This window comes from Chiloscyllium plagiosum, chromosome 46 (assembly GCF_004010195.1).
Source record: "Chiloscyllium plagiosum isolate BGI_BamShark_2017 chromosome 46, ASM401019v2, whole genome shotgun sequence".
NCBI lineage: Eukaryota > Metazoa > Chordata > Chondrichthyes > Orectolobiformes > Hemiscylliidae > Chiloscyllium > Chiloscyllium plagiosum.
In genome coordinates, this window is record NC_057755.1 from 10447609 (window position 1) to 10473557 (window position 25949).

The 25949-nt window shown below is 40.9% G+C and overlaps 2 protein-coding genes across 7 annotated transcripts in view; both read left to right on the forward strand.

Moving 5' to 3' along the window:
- Positions 1-21592, forward strand: part of LOC122544087 — a 66795-nt gene extending 45203 nt beyond the window's left edge. For 3 of the 6 annotated variants that reach the window (XM_043683107.1, XM_043683104.1, XM_043683110.1), the window contains 3 exons: positions 16171-16227; positions 20336-20387; positions 21523-21592. In XM_043683107.1, the coding sequence (XP_043539042.1) occupies positions 16171-16227; positions 20336-20387; positions 21523-21580 (167 nt within the window). In that variant the 3' untranslated portion in view covers positions 21581-21592. Of the gene's footprint in view, positions 1-16170; positions 16228-20335; positions 20388-21470 lie in introns of all 6 variants that reach the window. The other 3 variants (XM_043683109.1, XM_043683106.1, XM_043683108.1) reach the window with 3 other exon arrangements.
- A 27-nt stretch (positions 21593-21619) lies between these two features.
- Positions 21620-25949, forward strand: part of LOC122544088 (NACHT, LRR and PYD domains-containing protein 12-like) — a 10874-nt gene continuing 6544 nt past the window's right edge. The window contains 1 exon segment of the mRNA XM_043683111.1: positions 21620-23193. Coding sequence (XP_043539046.1) covers positions 21620-23193 — 1574 coding nt within the window.

The following is a 25949-nucleotide window of genomic DNA, read 5'->3' on the forward strand; positions in this document are numbered from 1 at the left end:
CAGGAAAGGTTGCTGGATGTTCCAGGGTATAGAACATTTAAAAAGAATGGGCGGGGGAGAGAGAGGAGGAGAGAGAGGAGGGGGTGTAGCATTGCTAATCACAGAGGGTAACGCAGCTCCAGAAGTTACCATTGTCGAGGAGGGTCTGTCTACTGAGTCAGTATGGGTGGAAATTAGTAACAGCAAGGGAGCAATCATCTCGTTAGGGTTTACTACAGGCCCCCCAATAGCAGCAGGGAGATTGAAGGAAGCATAGGTCAACAGATCTTTTGGAAAATGTGTGAATATAGTAGGGTTGTCGTAATGGGTGACTTTAATTTTCCCAATATTGATTGGATCCTCCTTCGAGCAGATGGTTTGGAAGGAACTGTTTTTGTAAGGTGTGTTCAGGAGAGTTTCCTAACTCAGTACGTTGACAGGCCGACGAGGCGAGAGGCCATTCTAGACTTAGTGCTCGGAAACGAGCCGGGCCAGGTGTCAGATCTTGCGGTGGGAGAGCATTTTGGTGATACTGACCACAAATGCCTCACATTCTATATAGCTATGAAGAAGGAGAGAAGCAGGCACAATTGGAGGATATTCAATTGGGGAAAAGGAAACTATGATGCTATCAGACGTGAGTTGGGAAGCACGGCCTAGGAGCAAGTGTTCCATGGAAAGGGCACTATAGATATGTGGAGACTGCTTAAGGAACAGTTGTCGAGAGTGGTGCATAAATGCGTTCCTCTGAGACAGGCAAGAAGGGGTAAGATAAAGGAACCTTGGGTGACGAGAGCAGAGGAGCTTCTCGTCAAAAGAAAGAAGGCAGCTTACGTAAGGTGGAGGAAGCAAGGATCTTGCTCAGCTCGAGAGAATTACAGGCAGACAAGGAAAAAGCTCAAAAATAGTCTGAGGAGAGACAGGAGAGCGCACAAAAAATCCTTGGCAGGAAGGATTCGGGAGAATCCAAAGGCATTTTACACGTATTTGAGGAATAAGAGAATAGTCAAAGAAAGAGTAAGGCCGATCAGGGATAGCATAAGGAAATTGTGTATTGCGTCTGAGGAGGTCGGGGAAGCCTTAAATGAGTTTTCTGCTTCTGTCTTTACAAAAGAAATGGATCATGGAGGGAATGAAACCATCGAGGAGCAGGTAAGCATGCTGGAACGGATAGAGATTGAGGAAGCTGATGTGCTCAAAATTTTGCCAAACATTAAGATTGACAAGTCGCCAGGGCCAGACCAGATTTGGCCTCAGCTGTTTTGGGAAGTGTGAAATGTGATTGCTTCACCGCTTGCGAAGATCTTTGCATTCTCACTCTTCACCAGAGTCGTACCTGAGAACTGGAGGGAGGCAAATGAATTCCTCTCTTCAAGAAAGGCAATAGAGAAATCCCCGGCAATTACATACGAGTAAGTCTCTCATCTGTCGTCTGCAAGGTGTTAGAAAGGATTCGGAGGGATAGAATTTATGACCATCTGAAAGAGCATGACTTGATCAAATGCAGTCAGCACGGCTTTGTGAGGGACAGGTCATGTCTCACGAATCTTATTGAGTTCTTTGAGGATGTTACTAGACATGTTGATGAGGGTCGAGCGGTGGATGTGGTGTATATGGACTTCAGCAAGGCATTTGATAAGGTTCTCCATGGTAGGCTCGTTCAGAAGGTCAGGAGGAATAGGATACAGGAAACTTCAGCTGTCTGGATACAGAATTTGGTGGTCGACAGAAGGCAGCGAGTGGTAGTGGAAGGAAAGTATTCTGCCTGAAAGTCAGTGGTGAGTGGTGTTCCACAGGGCTCTGTTCTTGGGCCTCTACTGTTTGTAATTTTTGTTAATTACTTTGATGAGGAGATTGAAGGGTGGGTTAGCAAGTTTTCAGACGACACAAAGGTTAGAAGTGTCGTTGACAGTATAGAGGACTGTTGTAGGCTGCAGTGTGACATTGACAGGATGCAGAGATGGGCTGAGAGGTGGCAGATGGAGTTCAACCTGGATAAATGCGAGGTGGTGCATTTTGGAAGGTCGAAATTGGAAGTTGAGTACAGGATTACGGATGGGATTCTTGGCAGTGTGGAGCAACAGAGGGATCTTAGTGTGCAGGTACATAGATCCCTTGAAATTACCACCTAAGTGGACAGGGCTGTTAAGAAAGCATATGGTGTTTTGGCTTTCATTAACAGGGGGATTGAGTTTAAGAGCCGTGACATCTTGTTGCAGCTCTATAAAACTTTGGTTAGACCGCACTTGGAATACTGTGTCCAGTTCTGGTCACCCTAATATAAGAAAGACGTGGATGCTTTGGAGAGGTTTCAGAGGAGGTTTACCAGGATGGTGCATGGAATGGAGAACTTATCTCACGAAGTGAGGTTGACTGAGCTCGGACTTTTTTTTCATTCGAAAAAAGGAAGAGAGGGGACCCAATTGAGGTGTACAAAATAATGAGAAACATAGATAGATTTGATAGCCAGAAACTTTTTCCCAGGGCAGAAATTGTTAACACAAGGAGTCATAGTTTTAAGCTGTTTGGCGGAAAGTATAGAGGGGATGTCAGAGGTAGGTTCTTTATGCAGAGAGTTGTGAGAGCATGGAATCCATTGCCAGCAGCAGTTGTGAAAGCGAGGTCATTGGGGATATTTAAGAGATTGCTGGACATGTATATGATCGCAGAAATTTGAGGGTTTGTACATTAGTTTTACCTTACATGAGGATCAATTGTCGGCACAACATCGTGGGCTGAAGGGCCTGTTCTGTGCTGTACTGTTCTATGTTCTATGTTCTAACTTCTCACCTGTTCAAGACTGTACTAAAACTGCTCAGCTCAGCAAGAGAGCTGACCACTCCCCGTTCTTTATACATGTCACTTACAAAACCTGGCCACTTTGGCCTGAAGTCTCATCTGTTTACATGTCAACAAAAGGCTTCACAAAATCCGTGCCAACTCTGTACTACACCAGACGTATCGGAGCTTTTCACTCTGAAAAAAATCAAGGACAGTGTCTCTTTGAGCCAAGGAACAGTTTTTTTTTAAAAAAACTAGCTTTGTGAAACCTCCCCCCTTAAAAAAATAAGCCATTAATACCAAAAAAATGGCTTCATTTTAAGCATCTCAAAACCCAGTTAGTAGCCTAAATATACATATACACTATGTTAGCTATAAACATGTAAACATGCACAACCCCATGCAAATTCAGGCCAAGGAACACACGCCACCAAAAGCCTCTGTCTCTCATTCGAGTCTCGCTAATGCTTTGGCAATCACAATTGCCACACACACATTTGTCAAATTGAACAGCTGCAAAAAGTTCCATCTGAACAATCTGGCATTTTTGTTCTTATTTTTTGTGATCAGTGTATACGATTGTCTGAGATGTATTCCTGGTAATGTAATCACTGAAATGTAAAGCCAACACCAAGCCTAAAGTCTCTTTCTCCACCGTTGAATATTTCTGTTGATGAACGTTCAACTTCCTGGAACAATACCCAATGGAGATTTCTATTCCCTCATTATTCTCCTGCAGAAGCATCACACTGACATTGGCATCGATACCTACCTTGAAAGGCTTCGTGTAATCCAGTGAAGCAAATTTTGGGCCGTGGTTAACACAGGTTTTAGGCTATGAAATGTTTTTTGACAGTCCACTGTCCACTGAAACTTATTGGCCTTTTTAAAATAATTCGGTGAGAGGAGCAACCACACTGCTAAATTTTGGCACAAACTTTTGATAAAATCCATTCAATCCCATTACTGCTTTTTTTGTGTTGACGGTGTGGGAAATTCCCCAATTACTTTCATTTTTGCATCTCGTACGACCATTTGTCCATGTCCATTAACATGGCCAAGGAAGGGGATTTGTGCTTTGGCAAATTCACTTTTAGGTAGGTTTACCACCAAGCATGCCTTCCAAAGTTGATCGAACAATTCAAATAAATGCTGTAAATGTCCCTTCCATGAATCGCCAGGGCTGAAAAATGTGCTGCTGGAAAAGCGCAGCAGGTCAGGCAGCATACAAGAAGCAGGAGAATCGACATTTTGGGCATAAGCCCTTCTTCAGGAATCTTTCCTGAAGAAGGGCTTATGCCCGAAAACTCGATTCTCCTGTTCCTTGGATGCTGCCTGACCTGCTGTGCTTTTCCAGCAACACATTTTTCAGCTCTGATCTGCAGCATCTGCAGTCCTCACTTTCTCCTAATGAATCACCAGGGTACCAATATACACCAGACAGTTGGGTAATCCGGCAACGAACTCATTAGTCAGTCTCTGAAATTTGGCTGGAGAATTTTCCATACCAACTGCCATGACATTGAACTTATATCGTTCAGTTTGCATTACAAAAGCCGAAATTGTCTTTGCTCTCTCTCTCTGACAAAGGTACTTGCAAATAGCTTCTGACTAAGGCCAACATGTAAATGGAAGTTGCTTATCCCACTTTTTCAACACAGTCCTCCAACCGTGGAATTGGAAATGCATCAATCTTCGTTACAGCATTGACTTTGTGATAGTCCACATATAACCATTGGGTAACATCTAACTTTGGCACCATGACTATGGGTGAGCACCAGTCACTGTAACTCATTTTGATTATGCCATCTTGGAGCAGACGTTCTATCTCTTTCTGGTCTGTGCCAACTTTAGAAGGTTATGCCTACAAGGATGTAGCTTATTCGGAACAGCATCTTTATATATACATCAAGCATAATTAAGTTAATACTGCAGTTTATTTCTGCATACTTCTTCATGTGATAGTGATAAGTCTTTCAGGTAATTTTGATTTTCTTGTGGAAGGTAAATCGATAATTTATCCCAATTTTTGACAACTTCCTCATTGTCCAATTTGATTTGAGGAGTGTCCAATTCAGAATCCACTGAACTTGGATCTTCCTTCTCTGCTGTAATCATTAACACCTTCGCCTCTTGTTTTCCTTCCCTATCAAAATACTTTTTGAGCATATTCACATGGCACACTCGATGAGATTTCTTGCTCTCTGGAGTCCTTGTCAAGTAGTTCACCTCACTCAATTTCCTCTCAATTTGATAAGGTCCACTAAACCTTGCTTTTAAAGGCTCACCTGTTACTGGAAGTCACCTTATCCCCAAATAGAAAATTGCGAATTTATTATTTCTTATCCACTTCTTGTTTCATTGTGTGCTGTGATCCGTTTAAATGCTGTCTCGTCAACTCTCCAGCTCTGTTTAATCACTCTGTAAAATTTGTCAAATACTTCAAATGGGTGGTCTCTGAATTCTGACTTGCTAATTTTCTCCTTAATGAGTTTTAATGGTCCTCTTACTTCATGCAAAAAAAAATTAAATGGACTGAACTTGGTCGATTCATTTGGTGAATCGCTGATCACAAAAAGGACAACTGCAATTCCCTTATCCCAAACATCTGGATACTCTAAACCATAAGCCCTCAACATGGTCTCTAATGTTTGATGCTATCTCTCTAGTGCACTCTGTAATTACGGATGGCACGCAGTATATTTGAATTATTTTATTCCCAAGTTATCCATACCCTCCTTGAATACTTTGGATATGAAATTTGGTCTTTGATCTGACTGAATCTCTATCGGTAGTCCATATCTTTTAAAAGAAACAAAGTAATTTTCTACAACCCTTTTAGCCGTGATGTTGCATAATGGGATTGCCTCTGGAAATTTACTTGATGCATCCATTGTTGTGAATAAATAATCATTCCCACGTTTTGTTTGAGGTAGGGGACCTACACAATCAATGAAGACTCTTGTGAAAGGTTCCTCAAATGCTGGAATAGTTACTAAACGTGCAGGTCTCATTACTGCCTGTTGTTCTCTGATGAGCTGACATGTATGACACATCTGGCAAATTTCAACGAAAGCTTTGTGTTTCTCAGGCCAGTAAAAATGTCTTTGCATTTTAGCTTGTGTTTTCCTCACCCCTAAATGACATCCAAGTGATAGTTCATGTGCCATTCGCAGCATTTCCTTTCTGTATTCTCATGGCGAAACAACTTGATGAATATCTGCCCATATTTCATCTGCTTCCTCATTAAGACCTTATTTGTTAAGTAATAGCACACAGGAATGCCTTCACTTTTTTTCTCAGCAAATGCCTTTTGCTACAACTGTTTTAACGTGTCATATTTCTGCTGTAATTCAATCAGCTGAGTAGAGCTAAAAATACTTGCATGTTTACTTAGTAGCTCCTTCTCTGTTCCAATTATTTGATCGAAGTAAGTTTTGGATAACACTATGTCAGCTTCCTTAGCTGTGTCTTTTGATCTCTCCTGCTTCAGCTTGTACCTCTGTGCTCTTGTAACCACACAATCAGTTAAGATTCCTGGATAAAGGTTCTTCATTTCTTCAGTTGCCTGCGTCTCCATTGGCTTTTCAATGAGAGTAGGCAGCACACCTTCCGGTGAATCAGTTAGATCCTTTGCAAGGCCAAACTGTATTCCAAGAGCAAGAGTTTGTCCAATACTCCGACCACAAATTCTCCATTCTTCTCTGGACTCTCTAGCCTAAATTTACATAATTGAGTACTTTTTGTCTCATCATGAATTCATGTCACTAGAACCTTCTCTGGCAATAGACCATCAAGAACGCAAATCGCCTTATCCTTTAACATTAGAGACTGAGAGGATTCTGTGTCCCTTAGTATTGTAACATCATTACCCTTACATATTACTCCGAACTTATGTGAATAAACTTTACCCTTGCATGTATCTATTTTAAGTGGATCTGGCACTTCCTCCTTAATCAACCTCTGATCATCTTGTACACTCTGAGGGAGTTGTCTCACTTCCTTTGTGCGTTTTGTTACTCCTCCAACAAAACCTCCAGGATTACCTGGAATTCCTACATCTGGCTTTCTCCTAGCCCACCAATACTGTGATTTTGTGTGGGCCACATTATTACAATGAAAACACCGGAGCTTTTTAACTTCTTTGGCCCCCTGAAGGATATTTTTAACCCATGGGAAGTTATCTTTATGATCTCCACTGCGATATACCTTTCCCTTTCCACGTGAGGATTTCTCTTTGACCCAGTGTCTATCCCTCATGGACTGAAATTGATTCAGGAAGTCAAAATGTGTTTTATTTACCAGCTCGTAATCATCAGTCACTTCAGCGGCTAACCTTGCTGTTTTAGCTGTCTGCTCTCCCACGAGTTTGGACTACCTCAGACGGTGAGTTTTTGAATTTATCTGAAATGATTACCTCTCTAAGGGCAGCATTAATTTGCTCAATTTAAAAACCTCTTCTCCATCTATCGAAATTATCCTGTTTGATCTTTTCAAACTCAATATAGGTTTGACCTTGGTCCCTTCTTCAATTCCTGAAACGTTGTCTATATGCTTCCAATACAAGTTCATATGCACTTAAAATGGCTTTTTTCACCTCTTCATACTCCCCTGATACCTCCTCTGATAGTGATGCGAATACCTCATTAGCCCTACCTACAAGTTTCTTTTGGATCAACAAAACCCACATTGCCGCTGGCCACTGCATTTGCTTAGCTGCCTTTTCAAATGAGATGAATAAGACTTCCGCATCCTTCTCATCAAATGTAGACAATATTTGAACAAACTTAAGCAGATTCGCACTGGATTTCTGACTTCCAGGCGGTTGCTCATCCTTACTCTCTTCCTCACTAAGCCGACACTTAGCCTTTATATCCAGCCTTTTGCTTTTTTACGTGTCAGTTTTTGATGTTCAAAACCTCTCCTTTTTTTATTTCTCTGCACTCTCTTTTTCTTTCTCTTCTGCTTCGATCAATAACTCAAACTGTTTCATTTCAGCTGCCCTTTCCTTATCTCTCACCTTTATCTCAAGCTGCTTCATTTGCAATTGAATTCTTGCCATTCCTATAGATTCTGATGGTTTCTACAGCAAGTTTAAATGCTGAACTACTCCTGTAATATCTCTCCTTTACTCACAGAAGCAGGCATTTGCAATTCCAGCTTCTCTGCTAATTCTTGGCAACTTGGTCTTATTCAGTTTTTGCAAAACTTCCAAAGTCACCACATCCACATCCACGTCCAGAAATATTTTGGTAACTGAAAAGTCATTCCTACCCCAAGCTTTGTTGATCCAACCAAACAAACACCCGAAATAAAGACACTAGCACCTACCACCCGCTGTTTAAACTCTTGGACGAGCCCCCAAACTGTTGTGGAATGAGGAAGTGAGGACTGCAGCTGCTGGAGATCAGAGCTGAAAATGTGTTGCTGGAAAAGCACAGCAGGTCGGGCAGCATCCATGAAACAGGAGAATCGATGTTTCGGGCATAAGACCTTCTTCAAGAATGAGGAGAGTGTGCCAAGCAGGCTAAGATAAAAAGTAGGGAAGAGGGATTGGGGGAGGGGAGTTGGAAATGCGATAGGTGGAAGGAGGTTAAGGTGAGGGTGATAGGCCGGAGTGGGGGTGGGGCGGTGAGGTCAGGAAGAAGATTGCAGGTTAGGAATGTGGTGCTGAGTTTGAGAGTTGGGACTGAGATAGGGTGGGGGGGGGGAATGAGGAAACTGGAGAAATTTGAGTTCATCCCTTGTCGTTGGAGGGTTCCTAGGCGGAAGATGAGGCACTCTTCCTCTAGCAGTCGTGTTGCTATGGTCTGGCGATGGAAGACTCCAAGGACCTGCAACACGGACATTTTCTATAAACCAACCGACTCCCACAGCTACCTAGACTACACCTCCTCCCACCCTGCTCCCTGTAAAAACATCATCCCATATTCCCAATTCCTTCGTCTCGGCCGCATCTGCTCCCAGGAGGACCAGTTCCAATACCGAACAACCCAGATGGCCTCCTTCTTCAAAGGCAGCAATTTCGCCCAGACGTGATAAATGATTGCTCTCCACCGCATCTCCTCCACTTCCAGCNCCCACCAACCCAACCTCCACTCCCGGCACCTTCCCCTGCAACCGCAAGAAATGCAAAACTTGCGCCCACACCTCCCCCCTTACTTCCCTCCAAGACTCCAAGGAATCCTTCCATATCCACCACAAATTCACCTGCACCTCCACACACATCATTTACTGCATCCGCTGCACCCGATGTGGCCTCCTCTATATTGGGGAGACAGGCCGCCTACTTGCTGAACTTTTCAGAGAACACCTCTCGGACACCCGGAACAACCAACCCAACCACCCGATGGCTCAACACTTCAACTCCCCCTCCCACTCCACCAAGGACATGCAGGTCATTGGATTCCTCCATCGGCAGACCATAGCAAGACGACGGCTGGAGGAAGAGCGCCTCATCTTCCGCTGAGGAACCCTCCAACCACAAGGGACGAACTCAGATTGCTCCAGTTTCCTAATGTCCCCTCCCCCATCTTGTCTCAGTCCCAACCCTCGAACTCAGCACCACCTTACTTACCTGCAATCTTCTTCCTGACCTCTCAGCCCCCACACCCACTCTCACCCTCACCTTAACCTCCTTCCACCTATCACATTTCCAACGCCCCTCACCCAAGTTCCTCTTCCATACCTTTTATCTTATCCTGCATGGCACACTCTCCTCATTCCTGAAGAAGGGCTCATGCCCGAAACGTCGATTCTCTGTTATGGACTGAGCCAAACCAATCGAAACATTCGTAAGCAGGTAGCCCCAGACCAGTTATTTTGGTGAGTATGCAGTGAAAATTACCCAAAGTATGATAGCTAGATTAAAATGAGGACTCCAGATCCTGGAGCTCAGAGTCGAGAATGTAGAGCTGGCAAAACGCAGAGGTCAGGCAGCATCCGAGGAGCAGGAGAATCGATGTTTCAGGCATAAGCGCTTCATCAGGAATGATGCTGAGAGGTAAATGGGAGGAGGTGGGGTTGGAAGGAAGGTAGCTGGGAAAGCAATAGGTGAATGAAGGTGAGGGAGAAGGTGACAGGTCAGTGGGGGAGTGATGGACGGGTCCAGAGGGCGATGCTGAGTTGCAGCCTTAGGACTTGGAAAATTTAGGAGGGATAGGAATAAGGAAGCTGTTGAAATCCATATTTATCCTGCGTGGTTGCACGGTTCCAAAGCAGAATATGGGGAATTCCACCTCCAGGCATTGATAAGTAATGGTTTGGTAGTGGAGGAGGCCCAGGACCTTGCACGTCCTTGATGGAGTGGGAGGGGGAGTTGAAGTGTTCAGCCATGGGTGGGTGGGATTGTTGGGTACGGGTGTCCCAGAGATGTTCTCTGAAATGGTCCTATCTCCCCGCCGTAGAGGAGACTACACCGGCTGCAACTGATGCAGTAGAGGTACAGGTAACTTTCTGACCGATGTGGAAGCATTCCTTTTGGCCTTGGACGGAGGTGAGGGGAATGGTGAGTGCACAGGGTTTGCACTTCCTGCAGTGGTAGGGTAAGGTGCCAGGAGTGGGGTCTGGGCTGGTGGGATTGGGTACATGATGAGGGAATCGCGGAGGGAATGGTCATTTTGGAACGCTGATAGGGGTGGAGGGAATGATATCTCTGCTGGTGGGGTCCATTTGGTGGTTTTGGAAGTGGCGGCAGATGATGCATTGTATGCGGAGCTTGGTGGGGTGGAAGGTGATGACCGGTGTGGGTTCTGTCCTTATTGCATTGGGAGTGGTTGGATTCATGGGCAGTGGTGCGCAAAGTAGAGGAGTTGTGCTGGAGATCATCATCAAACACCTTGAATGGAAGTTCCAATCATGGAATAACGAGGCCATCTGGGACTTTCTGAATTTGAATCGTTCATTCTGTGAACAGAGAGGCGGAGGCAGAGGAATTAGGAATAAGGGATGGCGTATTTCTAGGAGGTGTAGTCTAGGTAGCTGTTGGAGTCGGTCTGCTTGAACTATATGTCTGTGGTCAATCCATTACCAGAGACAGTGATGGAGAGGTCCAGGAAGCTGAGGGACGTTTCTGACATAGTCCAGGTGAATGTGATTGGGATGGAAGGTATTGGTAAATTTGATGAACCGTTCAACCTCATTGAGGGAGCACGAGGCAGCGCTGATGCAGTCATCGATATAACAGAGGAACAGGTGGGCGTGGTGCCGGTGCAACTACGGAAGATCGACTGCTCCACATATTCCACCAACAGGTACACATAACTGGGTCCCATGTGGGTGCACATGGCTACCCCTTCGATTTGGTGGGAGTGGGAGGATTAGAAGGAGCAGGTGGACCAGGTCAGCCAGGCGGATGAGGGTGTCAGTGGAAGGGTACTGGTTGCGATGGCGTGAGTGATAGAAACAGAGGGATATGAGACCATCGCCATGGAAGATCGATTTGTACAGGAACTGGATGCCCGTGGTGAAGATGAAGTGTTGGGGCCAGGGAAAGTAAAACCTTGGAGGAGGTGAAGAGCATGGGTGATGTCACGAACCTAGGTTGGGAGCTCCTGGACCAAGAGGGGGGCAGGATGGTGTCGAGGTAGGAAGAGATGAGATGGGTGGAACAGGTGCAGACTGAGGCAATGAGTTTCCTCATTTTCCCTCCCCCCTCCCACATTATTGTAGTCACAAGCCTCCAACTCGGCACCTCCGTCTGGACCCGTTCCATCAGTCCCCCCACTGACCAATCACCTTCTCCCTCACCTTCATCCACTTATTGTTTTCCCAGCTATCTTCCGCCCAAACACCCCCCCTCCTATTTATGTCTCAGCCCCGACCCACAAGCCTCATTCCTAATGAAGGGCTTATGCCCGAAACGTTGATTCTCCTGCTCCTCGAATACTGTCTGACCTGCTGTGCTTTTCCAGTTCTACAGTCCCGACTAAGATTGCTTGGATGACTGACTTTGATTATTTTAAAACATACAACAAATTACTCACAAAGTCACACAATGGAGCAGAAAGAACAGAATAAAGAACCCCTACATAACTCAACCTATCCACCTAGAATTAATTATGCTGTTCCGAATATACACAACACTCCCAACAAGCAAACTCCCTTTAAAGAAAACTGTATAAATGCAACACGTGCTTCCAGGTTGAAGTTGAAGGGCAGAAAAAGACACAGAGAGAAAGAGGTTCCAAACAGCTCCCTGTTAAACTTCTCACTCGTTCAAGACTGAACTAAAAACTGCTCAGCTCAGCTACAGAGCTGACCTCTCCCCTTTTTTTATACTGGTCACTTAGAAAGCATGACCACTTTGGCCTGAAGTCTCATCTGTTTACATATGAGCAAAAGGCCTCTCAAAATTCATTTCATCGCTGTACAACATCAGACTGATCGGAGCCTGTCCTGTTTTATTGTCCCCTGAAATAATTCAAGGACAGAATCTCCTTCACCAAGGAACAGGTTATGGAAAAAAAAGAATAGCTTTGTGCCGCTATATGTATAGTATATACAAAGCAGAATATTATGCTTGAAAACAGAAGGACGGTCTTTAATCAGTTCGGTGTTCACTGCTCTATAATGGAAGGCGTTATAATAACGAAATAGAATATGTTCAAAATTATCAAGGCACCGTAGATTGGGATAAAGTAGGGAAAGACTCAACTTTGAGTGATTCAAATATTCTCATAGAAAGTTTTCTGATAGGTAAGAGCATAAATAAAAATTACTAAACACCTTCTCAACATACAGAAAAGTTAAACTTTTTTGTACTGAATATAGTATTTATTAAATAAAAATAAGAGTCAGTGCAGAACATTGCATAAGAATACAGTGTGATGAGTGCGCTCGAATGAGTAGCCTTACTCTTTGCAGACGCTTCAGTAAAGAATTGAAATTATAAATTTGGAAAAAATGATTAATTAGATAATTTGACAAGCACTCACTCATTAATTTTTATTATCTATAATAAATACAAAGTATATTAAAATAAGTTATATACGTAATATACATCATATATATGATATATGATGTATAATATGTATATTACATGCAATATTTTGTATGTACATTATATATGTGTATATATGTATATGTGCATGTCTCTGTGTGATATGCAATCCAATTCCTCTGAGTCGATTCTCCACTCTTCAATCACAGAATGAATTCAGGAAAAATAAATATCAGAATGGCAATCAATTTCACATGTCTGCATTACATGAGCACCTTTACAAACTTTATTCAAGAGGACAAGATGAAATACTCCTGTGGCAGTTGCAGACTGATACTCCCTCATTCATTGTTGGAACGTTGAAACAAAGACTTTTATTGAGCCCGTTGATAATGTGATTGAGCTGTGAAGTTGTAATTTTATGAGCAGTATAGTTCTTTAGAATGAAAGCAGTTCTACTAATTTAATCAATTTAACAGCTTCTGATGTGAGCACTCAAACATCTTGGAGTGATTCTACTGTAGACAGAAAAGATATTTCGAAAGATAAGGGTTAAAATATAAATTCCTGAACATCTTCCCGACATTACTGACAAAGACCTCAAATGCAGCATTTATTAAAACAGAGACGACCGTCAGGACATTACTTTCAATAAAAGTATATTGCGTTTAGACTGTTGTAATTGTAAGGCAAAGTAAAAATAATTGCAAAATTTGCTGCATACAAATACCTTGGAAACCATTCAAATTAGAAACTTATAGGGTATTGTTAACCAAATCTATTGAGGTGTCATGACTACTTTTGGATAAATGTGAGCAATCACTGCAGGGGCATTTATAATTTATTATTGAATTCATTTGAGTTCACTCTTCACGTTCTAACCAGAGAATGAGAATAAGAAATAAAACTGTCGTCAGCGAAATCAATTTAAAATGTTTTGTCTATAAATGCAAATATTGCATCGCTCCTGATGATGGAGAAAAGATTCAAAGACAAACAGCCAGAAAGGTGCTTATATGAGCTGCTAAAACCGAGTATTAAAGGAAACTTGCCAGGGACAACAAAACGACATGAAATCTTATTTGACTAAAATACGACCTTCCTTTGAGTTTGATGCGAATCAGTTTTATTCCCATTATTTGTATGTTATCTCTACGATGTTGATAGCACTGAACGGAATTCAGAAAATTGAAAACAGTACAGAAATGTCACCCTAGTTGATACTGAATGAGAAAGATGTTTTGTTTGCCGAACGTTTGTGAGACAGTTCAATGGAAAAGTGTCAAATGTAACAGAGCAAAAATAGCTTGCGATAATACATTGAGGAACCTTTTTTTAAGGAGGGTGCAATTAGAAATAGGTGACTGGCTTTTGAAAATATTACGTGAATTCGCGCAATCTCAGGGTAAAGAAAAAGTCACCATAGATGTACTCTATCAGTTGAGAGCTTTAACCAGTGGTAGTTTGACCAGACGAATCATTAAACCTCAGACAAGGCGAGTGATTCGACCATAATAGACAATAGACAATAGGTGCAGGAGTAGGCCATTCGGCCCTTCGATCCAGCGCCACCATTCACTATGATCATGGCTGATCACCAACAATCAGTGTCCTGTTCCTGCCTTATCCCCATGACTCTTGATTCCACTATCTTTAAGAACTCTATCCATCTCTTTCTTGAAAGCATCGAGAGACCTGGCCTCAGCTGCCTTCTGGGGCAGAGCATTCCATATATCCACCACTCTCTGGGTGAAGACATTTCTCCTCAAATCTGTTCTAAATGGCCTACCCCTTATTTTTAAGCTGTGTCCTCTGGTTCTGGACTCACCCATCAGCGTAAACAAGCTTCCTACGCCCAGAGTGTCCAATCCCTTAATAATCTTATACGTCTCAATCAGATCCCCTCTCAACCTTCTGAACTCAAGTGTATACAGGCCCAGTCGTTCTAATCTTTCAACATATGATAGTGAAAGTCCAACCATTTCGGAAATTGACCTGGTAAACCTACACTGCACTCCCTCAATAGCCAGAATGTATTTCCTCAAATCTGGAGAGCAAAACTGCATACAATACTCCAGGTACGGCCTCACCAGGGCCCTGTACAGCTGCAGAAGGACCTCTTTGCTCCTATACTCAATCCCTCTTGTTATGAAGACCAGAATGTCAATAGCTTTCTTCACTGCCTGCTGTACCTGCATGCTTGCTGCTGTTGAGAAACAGAGCCCTGCAATGTTAATTTGCATTACAATTGCAATGAGCTGGTGGAAGGATTAAATGGTGGCCTCATTAAGTGTTCCACAATCCAACTGAGCTAACTGTGTAAACATGCAGTCAATTGTTGGATGCGGCAAGTGGTCACCAAGTCGGAGAGAATATCTGACCAACAAAAATAGAAATTGCTTGAAATACTCCTCATTTCTGATAGCATCTGCGGAGAGAAAACACAGCTAACATTTCTGGTTGAGTGATCCTTCCTCAGCACTGAACGAACACATGACATTGATATCTGAAGCAAAGAACAAAAGGAATGCAGCTTCATGTTACCATTGTGAAAAGCACAGATGCACTGTTGTGTTTTATGTTCGTAATTTGGAAGGATGTAACTCTGTAAGACAGAGTGACTCAATATATATTTTATAGACAGTGGAAGATTATGCATGAAAAGAGAAGGATAGTCTTTATTCAGTTCAATGTTCACTGTTCAATAATGGGCCGCGTTATGACAACGAAATAGAGTGTGTGCAAAACTATCAAGGGAACATATATTGCGACAAAGTACGAAGTGATTCACAATTGAGTAATTCAAATACCTACATAGAAAATATTCTGAAATGTAATTATACAAATATACATTATTAAATACCTTCTCAACGTTCTGAAAAATTATACTCTTTTCAAAGAAATACAAGAGTCAACACAGAATGTTGTTTCAGAAAACAGCTGGTTAAGTGCGCTCGAATTGGAAGACAAAAGGAAATGTAATTGTTGGCCTTGATTGTAATTGCTTCAGTAAGAAAAATTGAAATCATAACTTGGTAACAAATTGTAAACTAGATTATTTGACATTCGATTATTAATTTTCAATAAATAGATACATAACTGCAGGGACATAAATAGTTTGCAGTTCAATACCTTTGAGTTCATTTCTCCACTTTAAAACCGAGAATGAATTCAAGAAAAATGAAATCCTGATCCACAACTAATTTCACAAGTTTGCATTGCATAAGTGCGATTTCAATTTGTTTTGCATTTCACAAATAGAATCCACAGTTCTGTGAGGAAAAGATGAAATACACTTATTTCCGGCACAATGCAGACTGGTCTTTCACTCACTGTTGGAACCTCGAAACAAAATACTTAATTGAACTTGCTGAGAATGTGACTGAGCTCTGAATTTGTAGTTTTGTGAGCTGTGTAGTTGTTCAAACTGACAGTAATTTTACAAACATCTCTTTTAATAACTTCCAAAGTGAGCATTCAAACATCTTTGAGTAACTCGACTGCAGACATAGAATATATCCGGCAAGGTAAGTGTAAAAATTTAAATTGCTGTACATCTTCTCGAAATTGCAAACAAATAGACTTCAATTACCACATTTAAAAAAAACACTGATGACAAGATGCTGTACAGATGACAATATTCTGTAAAATATTACTTAATTAGAGTGCTGGAATTGTAATGCAAATTAATAGTAATTGCTGAATTTATTGCATACACATACTTCAGAAATCATTTAAAGTCGAAACTTTTAAGGTATTGTTAACTCGATCTTTTGAGGTGGGATGACTATTTTTGGATAAGTGTGAACAACGCCTGCTGGGAAGTATATAGATTGTCATTCAATTCCTTCGAGATCGTTTTTCAATTTCTTACCTGAGAATCAGAGCAGGAAGTAAGTAAGATGTTGTAAGGGAAATCAATTTTAAATGTTGGAGTCTAACTATGCAAAAACAGCGTAGATCCAGATGATTGGGAAAAGATTCAAAGACCAGCCAACAGCGCCACGAAGCAGCATAAACTCGCAAAAGGGAACATATTAGAAATGTACCAGGGGCATAAAATTATTTTTTTAAAAAATTATAATTACATAAAGCAAGGTCAGGAACAATGATGGCTTGTTAAAGACAGAAAGTGTAGTATTTTCGATGACTTTGGGGAAAGGGCAAACCTGTTGAAATTATTTTCCCTCAGTACTGAAAGTTGAAAATGTCATTTTGTGAAATATCAATTACTTTCCTCCCTCCTTTTGCATTCGGCAAGTCAAAGATAAGTCAAAATAATCAACAGCAAAATGAAGTTGTACATGCCGGTACAATTACAACTTTTGAAAGACATTTGGAGAGGTGCATGAGTAGGAAAGGTTTACAGGATATGGGCGAAATCGAGCAAATTACGCTGGTTTAATTTGTAATATAGCTTAGTTCAAATGTTCTATTTCTGTGCTGTATGACTGTATCATTTTAGATATTACTCGAAGATCAAATCTGTGAAATTATGAATTTCTTCACGTCATTACTCGGCGAAGTAAATATGATTAATGCCTCATTATGGTCTGAACCAACATTAAGTCCTGAAATGTAAAGTTCAGAGGAGACAAGGAAAAGTGACAGGAAAGATCAAATAAATTTTCTGAGTTACAGGAAGGAAAGGATAGCGAGTAAGGAATGTTTATATATCTACAATGCCTTTTTAATGATGTCATCACTGACTGGTCCCCTATCCAACTGAGCTAACTGCTTATATCACGCATTCAATTAATGGAAAGGTCAGGTGGTCACACAGTCAGGGAGAATACATGAACAACAAAAACAGAAAGTGCTTGAAAAGCTCAGGAGATGTGGCCACAATTGTGAAGGGTAATCAGGCTTAATGTTTCCGGTTGAGTGACCAGTTATCAGAACTGAACGAAGAGATGACGTTGATATCTTAAGCAAAGTACAAAAGGAATATAGGGTCATGTTAAAATTGGAAAAAAAATCACTGAGAAATCATTGTTTTATATTCTATGATTGGAAGTAATGTGGAAAGATGGGAATGTATTAGACAGCATAACTCGATGTATATTTTGTGCAAAGGAGAATATTATGTATGTAAGCAGTTAAGACAGTCTGTAATTGGCCAGATGCTGACTTTTTAGTACTGGATAATGAAATGATAACTAGATCCAGTGTGTGCAATACTATCAGGACATCAAATATTGTGGACAAAGTAAGAAATCGATCATCTTTGAGTGTTTCGAAAGCATGCATGGAAAATATTCTGCAAGATAAATGTACAATATCAAATTATTAAAAATCAATTCAACATTCAGAAAAAAATAAACACTTTCACTTAATTTGGAGTTTTATTTAAACAAAAAGAGCACAGAACATTGTTCAAAAATACAACGTCATGAATGTGTTCGAATCGTACGGCAAAAGGAAGAAGTAATCGCTGAACCTATTGCTTCCAAATGCTTCAGTAAAGAATTGAAATCATAAACTTTTAACAAATTTTTAATCAGATCTTTTGACATTCGATCAATAATTTTCAAGAAATGTGTGCATAATTTCAGGGAGATTAAGGGCCTGAAACTCAATTCATTTAATTATTTATTCTCCACTGCAAACCAGAGAATGAATTCAAGAAAACGAAAGTTCAAAATGGCAATAAATTACATTCCGCAACTAAAATATACAATGTTGTGAGGACAAAAAGAAATAAAATAGAGGCATGCACAATGTAGACTTGTACTCGCTGACTCAGTTGAGAATTGGAACCTAGGAACAAATTCCGACAGTAAGCCTGTGAGAATTTGATTTCGCGGAAGTTCTAATTTTATGATTTTGTGTAGCTCTTTAGTGAAAGTAATTTAACAAACATATATGCTAACAGTTTCCAAAGTAATCACTCAAACACCTAGGAGTGCTTCAAATGCAGACGTAAAAGATACTCAACCTAGAAACTTTCAATATATTGTTGACTCAATCTTTGAGATGGGATGACTAATTTTGGATAAATGTGAGCAATGGTAGCAATTTGTAATTCAGTTTCTTTGAGATCGATTTTCACTTTCTAAGGTCAGGAGTACAATGTTGTAAGGGAAATCAAGTTCAATCGTTTAGTCTACCCATACAAAAGCAGCGGAGATCCAGATGTTTTGAAAAAAAAACATAGAAAGACGACCAAATAACCACGAAGAAGCTTATATGAGAAAGTAAAAAAGAATATGTTAGAAAACTTGCCAGGGACATCAAGTGTTAAAATAAAACTTTATATCAATGTAAAGGAAGCTCAGGAACAACAATGACTCGTCAAATAGAGAAAGTGGGGATACATGTATACTCCTAACCATCTCGTTAACTTAGATGAGGAAACTAAATCTAATATCTCAAAACAGCAGATGACACAAAGCCGGGCGTGAGGGTGAGCGGTGAGTAGGATGCATAGATGTTGCAGTGTGATTCGAATAAGCTGAGTGACGAGGCAAATTGATGGCAGCTGCCATATAATGTGGATAAATGTAAAGGTATCCACTCTCATAGCAAATTTGGAAAGCAGTTTATGTTTTTTTTATATCTGTATAAAGGATTCAAACACTGGAACAAGGACGTTTTGCTGAAATTACTCAGGGCAAGCATGAGGCCAAACTTGGAATATTGTGTGCAGTGTTGTCTCTCTATCTGAGGAAGAATGCCCTTATGGCAGAGAATGGTGCAGTAATAGTTAACTAATTTGTTTCCAAACATAGCTGGAACTTGTGAAACTAGAGAGACAACCTCATGATACGAGACGGCTTAATGTTACGGGGAGCAAGAGTTATTCTCGCGAGGAAATGGCGCCTCAAAATACTGGCTGAATCCCATCAGGGTCATCAAGCATATGCAAAATGAAAGTGTAGTTGACGGGTTATGCCTGGTGACCAGGCCTGGATGCAAGCATAGCAAGATTTGTAGGGCCTCGATTGCATGTCAACTATGCAGGCTTATTATGGGTAAAAATCCCCTTAGTCAGTGAGGCTGCTCACAGGCAGTTGAATGTGCAAAACGGTCCATTCATTAACACTGGGAGGAGTAAAAAAAGAATGCATACATCTTTCACAAAACACGGAGTCCTGGAAATGTTGGTCACAGAAAATGGATTAATGTTTATCATCAGGGAATTTGGTTATTTCTTAAAGACAAATTAGTTGTGATATTCTTAATTACATATATTTTAATCTCTTCAGAAGATTAAATTTCCTTCATTGCATTTGATTGGCAAATGTTTATTTCCACATAATTATTTGCATTGCTGCAAAAAACATTCTAAGTTTTTCTTTTCGTATTAGGAAAATTGGTAAGAAATACCAATGCGAAGTAAAAGAAACAATTCAATGGTATTCAATTGATTGTTTGGAAAAAGACACTTTTGAGAAAAATTGTTGCCATGGAACATACCTTAACCTATCTGCGTCCTCTTGCCCCCACTTAACACTCTTTTCCAGAAAGTAGACGTTTTATTTTCCCTGTGTATTGCTAATTCTTACGTATTATCCTGATGAGTGCAAATGCAAACCATTAAACTTCATCTAGCAAAGTCATGTTCTTTCTGATCAAATGGCTAATTCAATTTTATGGTTCATTGATATAATGAATTATTTCTTCATATTGAAGGGATAGAGCTTCAGCACAAAGATCATCTACAAAAACTGACGAAGAGACTCAAATTCACACTTGTGACACGAAATCAGTTTGCAAGCGTGTTCTTGGTGTAGAAGGGGTGCAGTAAAAGTTAACCAATTTGACTCCTGGAATGGCAGGAATTTTTGAATCCAGTGAATCCAGCTCATAGTATGGGATGGCACATTGTTACGGTGAGCAAGAGTGATTGACCTGAGCAAAGGTCACCACACAATACTGGCTGAACTCCTCCAAGGTCTTTCAGGGATCTGCAAAATGTAGATGTTGGTGAGGAGTTATGTCTGGTGACTAGGCTTGGATGTAGACACAGTCACATTCTGCAGGATACAGAGTGTCAACAAGGACAAACATTACTGAGAATAAATCCCCATATCTGTGGGAATGGACAGACGAAGGACTGAGTTGCATGTTAACAATGTGGGTGCTTCCATGTGTTCAATCTTCTTCATCATTGCAGATGTTCATAGTTGTTGGATGTGCAAAATGGTTAACCCATTAAACATTTGGGAGGGCAATAGAAAAATTCCATGCCTCTTATTCAACACACGGACTCCTGGAATTACAGGTCACAGATAATGGAACAATGTCTATTACTAGGAAAATTGGTTATACCTGAAAGTCAAATTCTTTGCAACAGTCTTATTATCATATAATTTAGCCTGTGAAGTAAAAGGTTAAATTCCCTCCAATGCATTTTATTGGTAAATAGTTATTTCCATACAATCATTTGCATTGCTGTAAAAATAAACATTCTGTCTAAGCTTTTCAGTTTTTGCACATCAGAACAATTGGCAAGAAATACCAATGTGAAGTAAAAGAAATAATTCAACTGCATTCAACTGATGACTTGTCAAGGATACACTTATGAGATAAAGTGTTGCCCTGGTAAATGCTTTAACCTATCTGCGTCCTTTTGCTCCCACTTAATACTCTTTTCCAGAAAGTGGACATTTTATTTTCCCTGTATATTGCTAATTCTTACATATTATTCTGATGAGTGCAAATGCGAACCATTAAACTTCATCTAGCAAAGTCATTTCTTTATGATCAAATGGCTAATTCAATTTTATGGTAAAGTCATATAACGAATTATTTCTTCATATTGAAGGGATAGAGCTTCGGCACAAAGATCATCTACAAAAACTGACGAAAAGACTAAAATTCACACTTGTGACAGGAAATCAGTTTGCAAGTGATTGCCCATTGGATGAGAATTAGATAGACTTAACGATTGCCGATTCTCCATTTACGGTTGAAATGATTGAAAATGAATGGAAAGACCGAAGAAAAGAACATGGAAGCACATTCATTAACTATGTCAAGGAACAACCTCTCCGACAGCTCAACATGTTACTGGGGACCAATGACTCTGAAACAGACAGGTTTAGAACAACTGTGGTAGTTGGGGAGGCAGGCATTGGGAAAAGTACAATGGTACAGAAATTAATCCAAGATTGGTCACAAGGTAAAATATACCAATCATTTAAATTTGTTTTTCAATTCCAATTTCCACGTTTAAATTTAATACACTGGAAGACCAGTCTGACAGCCCTGGTCCGGGAGAACTATCCTTATTTAGATGATGCACTGGAACATTTGTGGAAAGAACCTGAAAAGATATTGTTTATGTTAGAAGATTTAGATCAATTTCAGAAAATCATCCATTTCAATGATGCTGAAAGGAATGCCGAATCCCAACACCAGTGTCTCGATCCTAACTGTTATTGCCTGATCGCGGATGTTGTTCGTTGTCTCATTCAGGGAGAGTGACTGAAGGGTTGCTCTGTCCTCATCACAAGCCGAACCTGGAAATTCAATTCTTTTGGAATTGCAGGTGTAAATCGAAAAGTACAAATCCTGGGTTTCGCGTCTGATGCAACACTACAGTACTTCCACAATTATTTCAGAAATGAACAGACAATGTCACATATAATTAAATACATAAAAGCGAATGACACATTGTATAGAATGTGCTATAACCCCCTGTTTTGTCTGACCCTCTGCTCATTATTTGAGTCACCACGGCCACAAGGAGTTGAAGAGATGCCTTTGTTCCATACAACCAGCACACAGGCAGTCTCCACTTACATCGTTAATCTATTAGGCAGAAGTGGTTACACTCTTGAAAGCTGTTCAGAAGATCTGTTGAAACTGGGAGCTCTGGCTTATGATGGATGCTGCAAAAATCTTGTGGTGTTTAACAGAAACCAACTTAGTTCCCACAACGTGAACTTTGCCAAAGTTATTACTGTATTAATGATGGAAATTCAAGTTCCAGGCCACGAGACAACTGTTTATGCATTTAATCATTTTATTATTCAGCACTTTCTTGCAGCTCTCCACAGAATTCGAACTACAACAGGGAATAAACTATTAGAATCGCTCAATGCAGAGCACACAACTACTGATGGGAGATTCACACTGTTGTCACGTTTTCTTGTTGGACTTGCCAGACACAATTCAACCACAAAACCTGACTGGAAAATGACTAATATTGATCCTGCAGTCAGCAAATGTGTGTCTGGTTGGCTCATAAATTATTCCAAAAAATGTGATTCAAATGTGGAAGGCAAGAAATCCGAAGAGACCTTTTTAAACTTGTTGTACTGCTTTCATGAATTTGGAGATGCACAGCTGATCAGGGACGCATTATCGTCAAGAAATACAATTCAGTTCACGAATTATCATCTTAACGTTGCTGACTGTGTGATTCTGTCATCCACATTAATGGCCATTGACAAGTTAGAAGAACTGGACCTGAGATGTTGTGACCTACCGGATGAAGGTGTACAATTTCTGCTGCCTGTGCTGCATAAATGTAAAACTGTCAGGTAATTCATGCATGGAATTCTTAACAGAGAAATGCAAATCAATAAAACTAGTGACATGGATTGTGAAATGGGGAGCGACAGAATTTGTGTGTTTGGAATTTGATGTTTCATCAGAAACGATAAGCCAGAGATATAACAGATTCTCAATACAAAGTGGAGATCAATGGATCTTTTTTGAACCAACCTGCCCAGATTTATTGCTGCATACCCTGTGGAGCATATTGATTTTAAACCCATTGTTTTCCCCTTCAGAGGCAGGGACACAACACTAGCACCACTTGAACTATATGTAATGAACTAAATAATTTCAGGTATGTGTTTCCCTGGCATGCAAGTAAATTAAATAACAAAAAGAGGGTGACGGAAAAATAATGTCAGGGAACAGTAAGGAAGCATAACGAAATATTGGTTGATTTGAAACAGTCTTTCTGTCCACACCTTTTTGCTTTACACATGCTTGTTCAGAAATTGTTCGCTGTTCATGAGGCCCACTTCGGTCCTAGGGAGTGTTGATGAACAAAGAGATCTTGGAGTGCACATGCATAGCTCCTTGAAAGTGGAGTTGCAAGACGATAAGATAGTGAAGAAGGAGGTTTTTTTATTGGTCAGAGTATTGAGTACAGGAGTTGGGAGGTCATGTTGCGGCTGTACAGGACATTTGTTAGACCACGAATGGAATATTACGTGCAATTCTGGTCTCCTTCCTATCGGAAAGGTGTTGTGAAACTTGAAAGAGTTCAGAAAAGGTTTACAAGGATGTTGCCAGGGTTGGAGGATTTGAGCTGTAGGGAGAGGCTGAACAGACTAGGGTTGTTTCCCCTGGATCATTGGAGGTTGAGTGGTAACCTTGTAGAGGTTTACAAAATTATGAGGGGTATAGATAGGATAAATAGACAACGTCTTTTCCCTAGGGTTGGGTAATCCAGAACTAGAGGGCATAAGTTTAGGGTGAGAGAGGAAAGATATAAAAGAGCCCCAAGGGGCAATGTTTTCACACAGAGGGTGGTACGTGTATGGAATGAGCTGCCAGAGGAAGTGATGGAGGTTGGTACAATTGCAACATTTGAAATGCATCGTTTTGGTACATGAATACGAAGAGTTTGGAGGGATATAGGCTGGGTGCTGGCAGGTGGGACTTGATTGGGTTGGGATATCTGGTAGACATGGATGGGTTGGACTGAAGGGTCTGTGTCCATGCTGTACATCTCTATGACTCTATCCATTATCAATCCCCATGTTTTCAGTGCTTTTATTTACGTAACTCGTTTTCCTGATCACTCTATTCAGAAAATTCTTGACACTTCTCTGGAGCCGGTGGGACTTAAACCCAGGTAACACATTGCAGGCAGGTAAGGCAATGAACCCAACTACAACTGATTGACTTAATTGGCCCTGACAGACATGTTCATGTTTAACCACATTGATGTTAGTCTACAGGCATTACCTTTGCAGTTCAACCCCTGTAGAATGTTAGAAGATCAGATGTGTTTCGTATCTGACACTCTAGTAATTTCCTGTCCACATTAGTAGATGAATATTTATTACAGATATTAGTAATTGAATTGAAATTCTCAACACTACAGCAGTGAGATATATGACTTTATGCAACTCAGGAATAACTGAGCTTTTGCATTGTAAGGCCCAGAATAAGAACGTCATGCTGCATTGCTGCCATTGTTTTTATTTAAATGGTAGCCAGACTTGTGGTATGTAATTGATGGAGTTCATATTTGGAACATTTATTCCAAGATTTGGAGCAAAAGCAGAATGTTTAGCCCCCCAAGACAGCATTGCTGAAGATCAAAAAACAGTACAGCATAGTATCAGGCCTTTTGGCCCACCCAGACAGCATCAAAATGTGAATCCAAAGAGTTTCTTTATGTTGAAGGAAAATGTATAACTGGAGAAAGAATACGACTCCTCAAGGACCTAAGTGTACATGTATGTTTAGAAACACAGGATTTGGGCGAAGTCATCAATGATTATTTCTGTCTGTGTTTACCATAGAGAAAGGCATGAAGATTTGGGAACTTGAGGCAGCTAGTGGTGATACCTTAGGGAGAGTCCAGATGACGTTAGTGGAGGTGTTGGGTGTATTACAATATATGAAGGTGGATAAGTCTCCTAGCGCTGAACAAGATTGATATCAAAGCCCTGTAAGAGGTTACAGAAGATATTGTGGGGGCCCTGGCTGACAGTGTTGCATCATTGTTAGTTACGGGTGAAGTCCCAGAAGACTAGCGGATAGCAAATGTTGTTCCATTATCTAATAAGGGCTGCAAAGGAAAACTGTGGAACTGTAGACCAGTAAGACTAACATTTGGTGTAAGTTCATTACTTGGGAAGATTCTGAGGGATAAGATATACATGCATTTGAAAGGCAGGGTCCATTGTCTCAGCATGCTCCTGCCCCACTGAACTCATCTCTACCTACCTCGACACTGTCCTATCCCCCCTAGTCCAGGAACTCCCCACATATGTTCGAGACACCACCCACGCCCTCCACCTCCTCCAAGACTTCCGTTTCCCTGGCCCCCAACGCCTCATCTTTACCATGGATATCCAATCCCACTACACCTCCATCCGCCATGACCAGGACCTCCAAGCACCCCGTGTTTTCCTCTCCAGATGTCCCCAACAGTACCCTTCCACCGACACTCTCATTCGTTTGGCCGAACTGGTCCTCAACATTAACAATTTCTCCTTCGAATCCTCCCACTTCCTCCAGACCAAAGGGGTAGCCATGGGCACACATA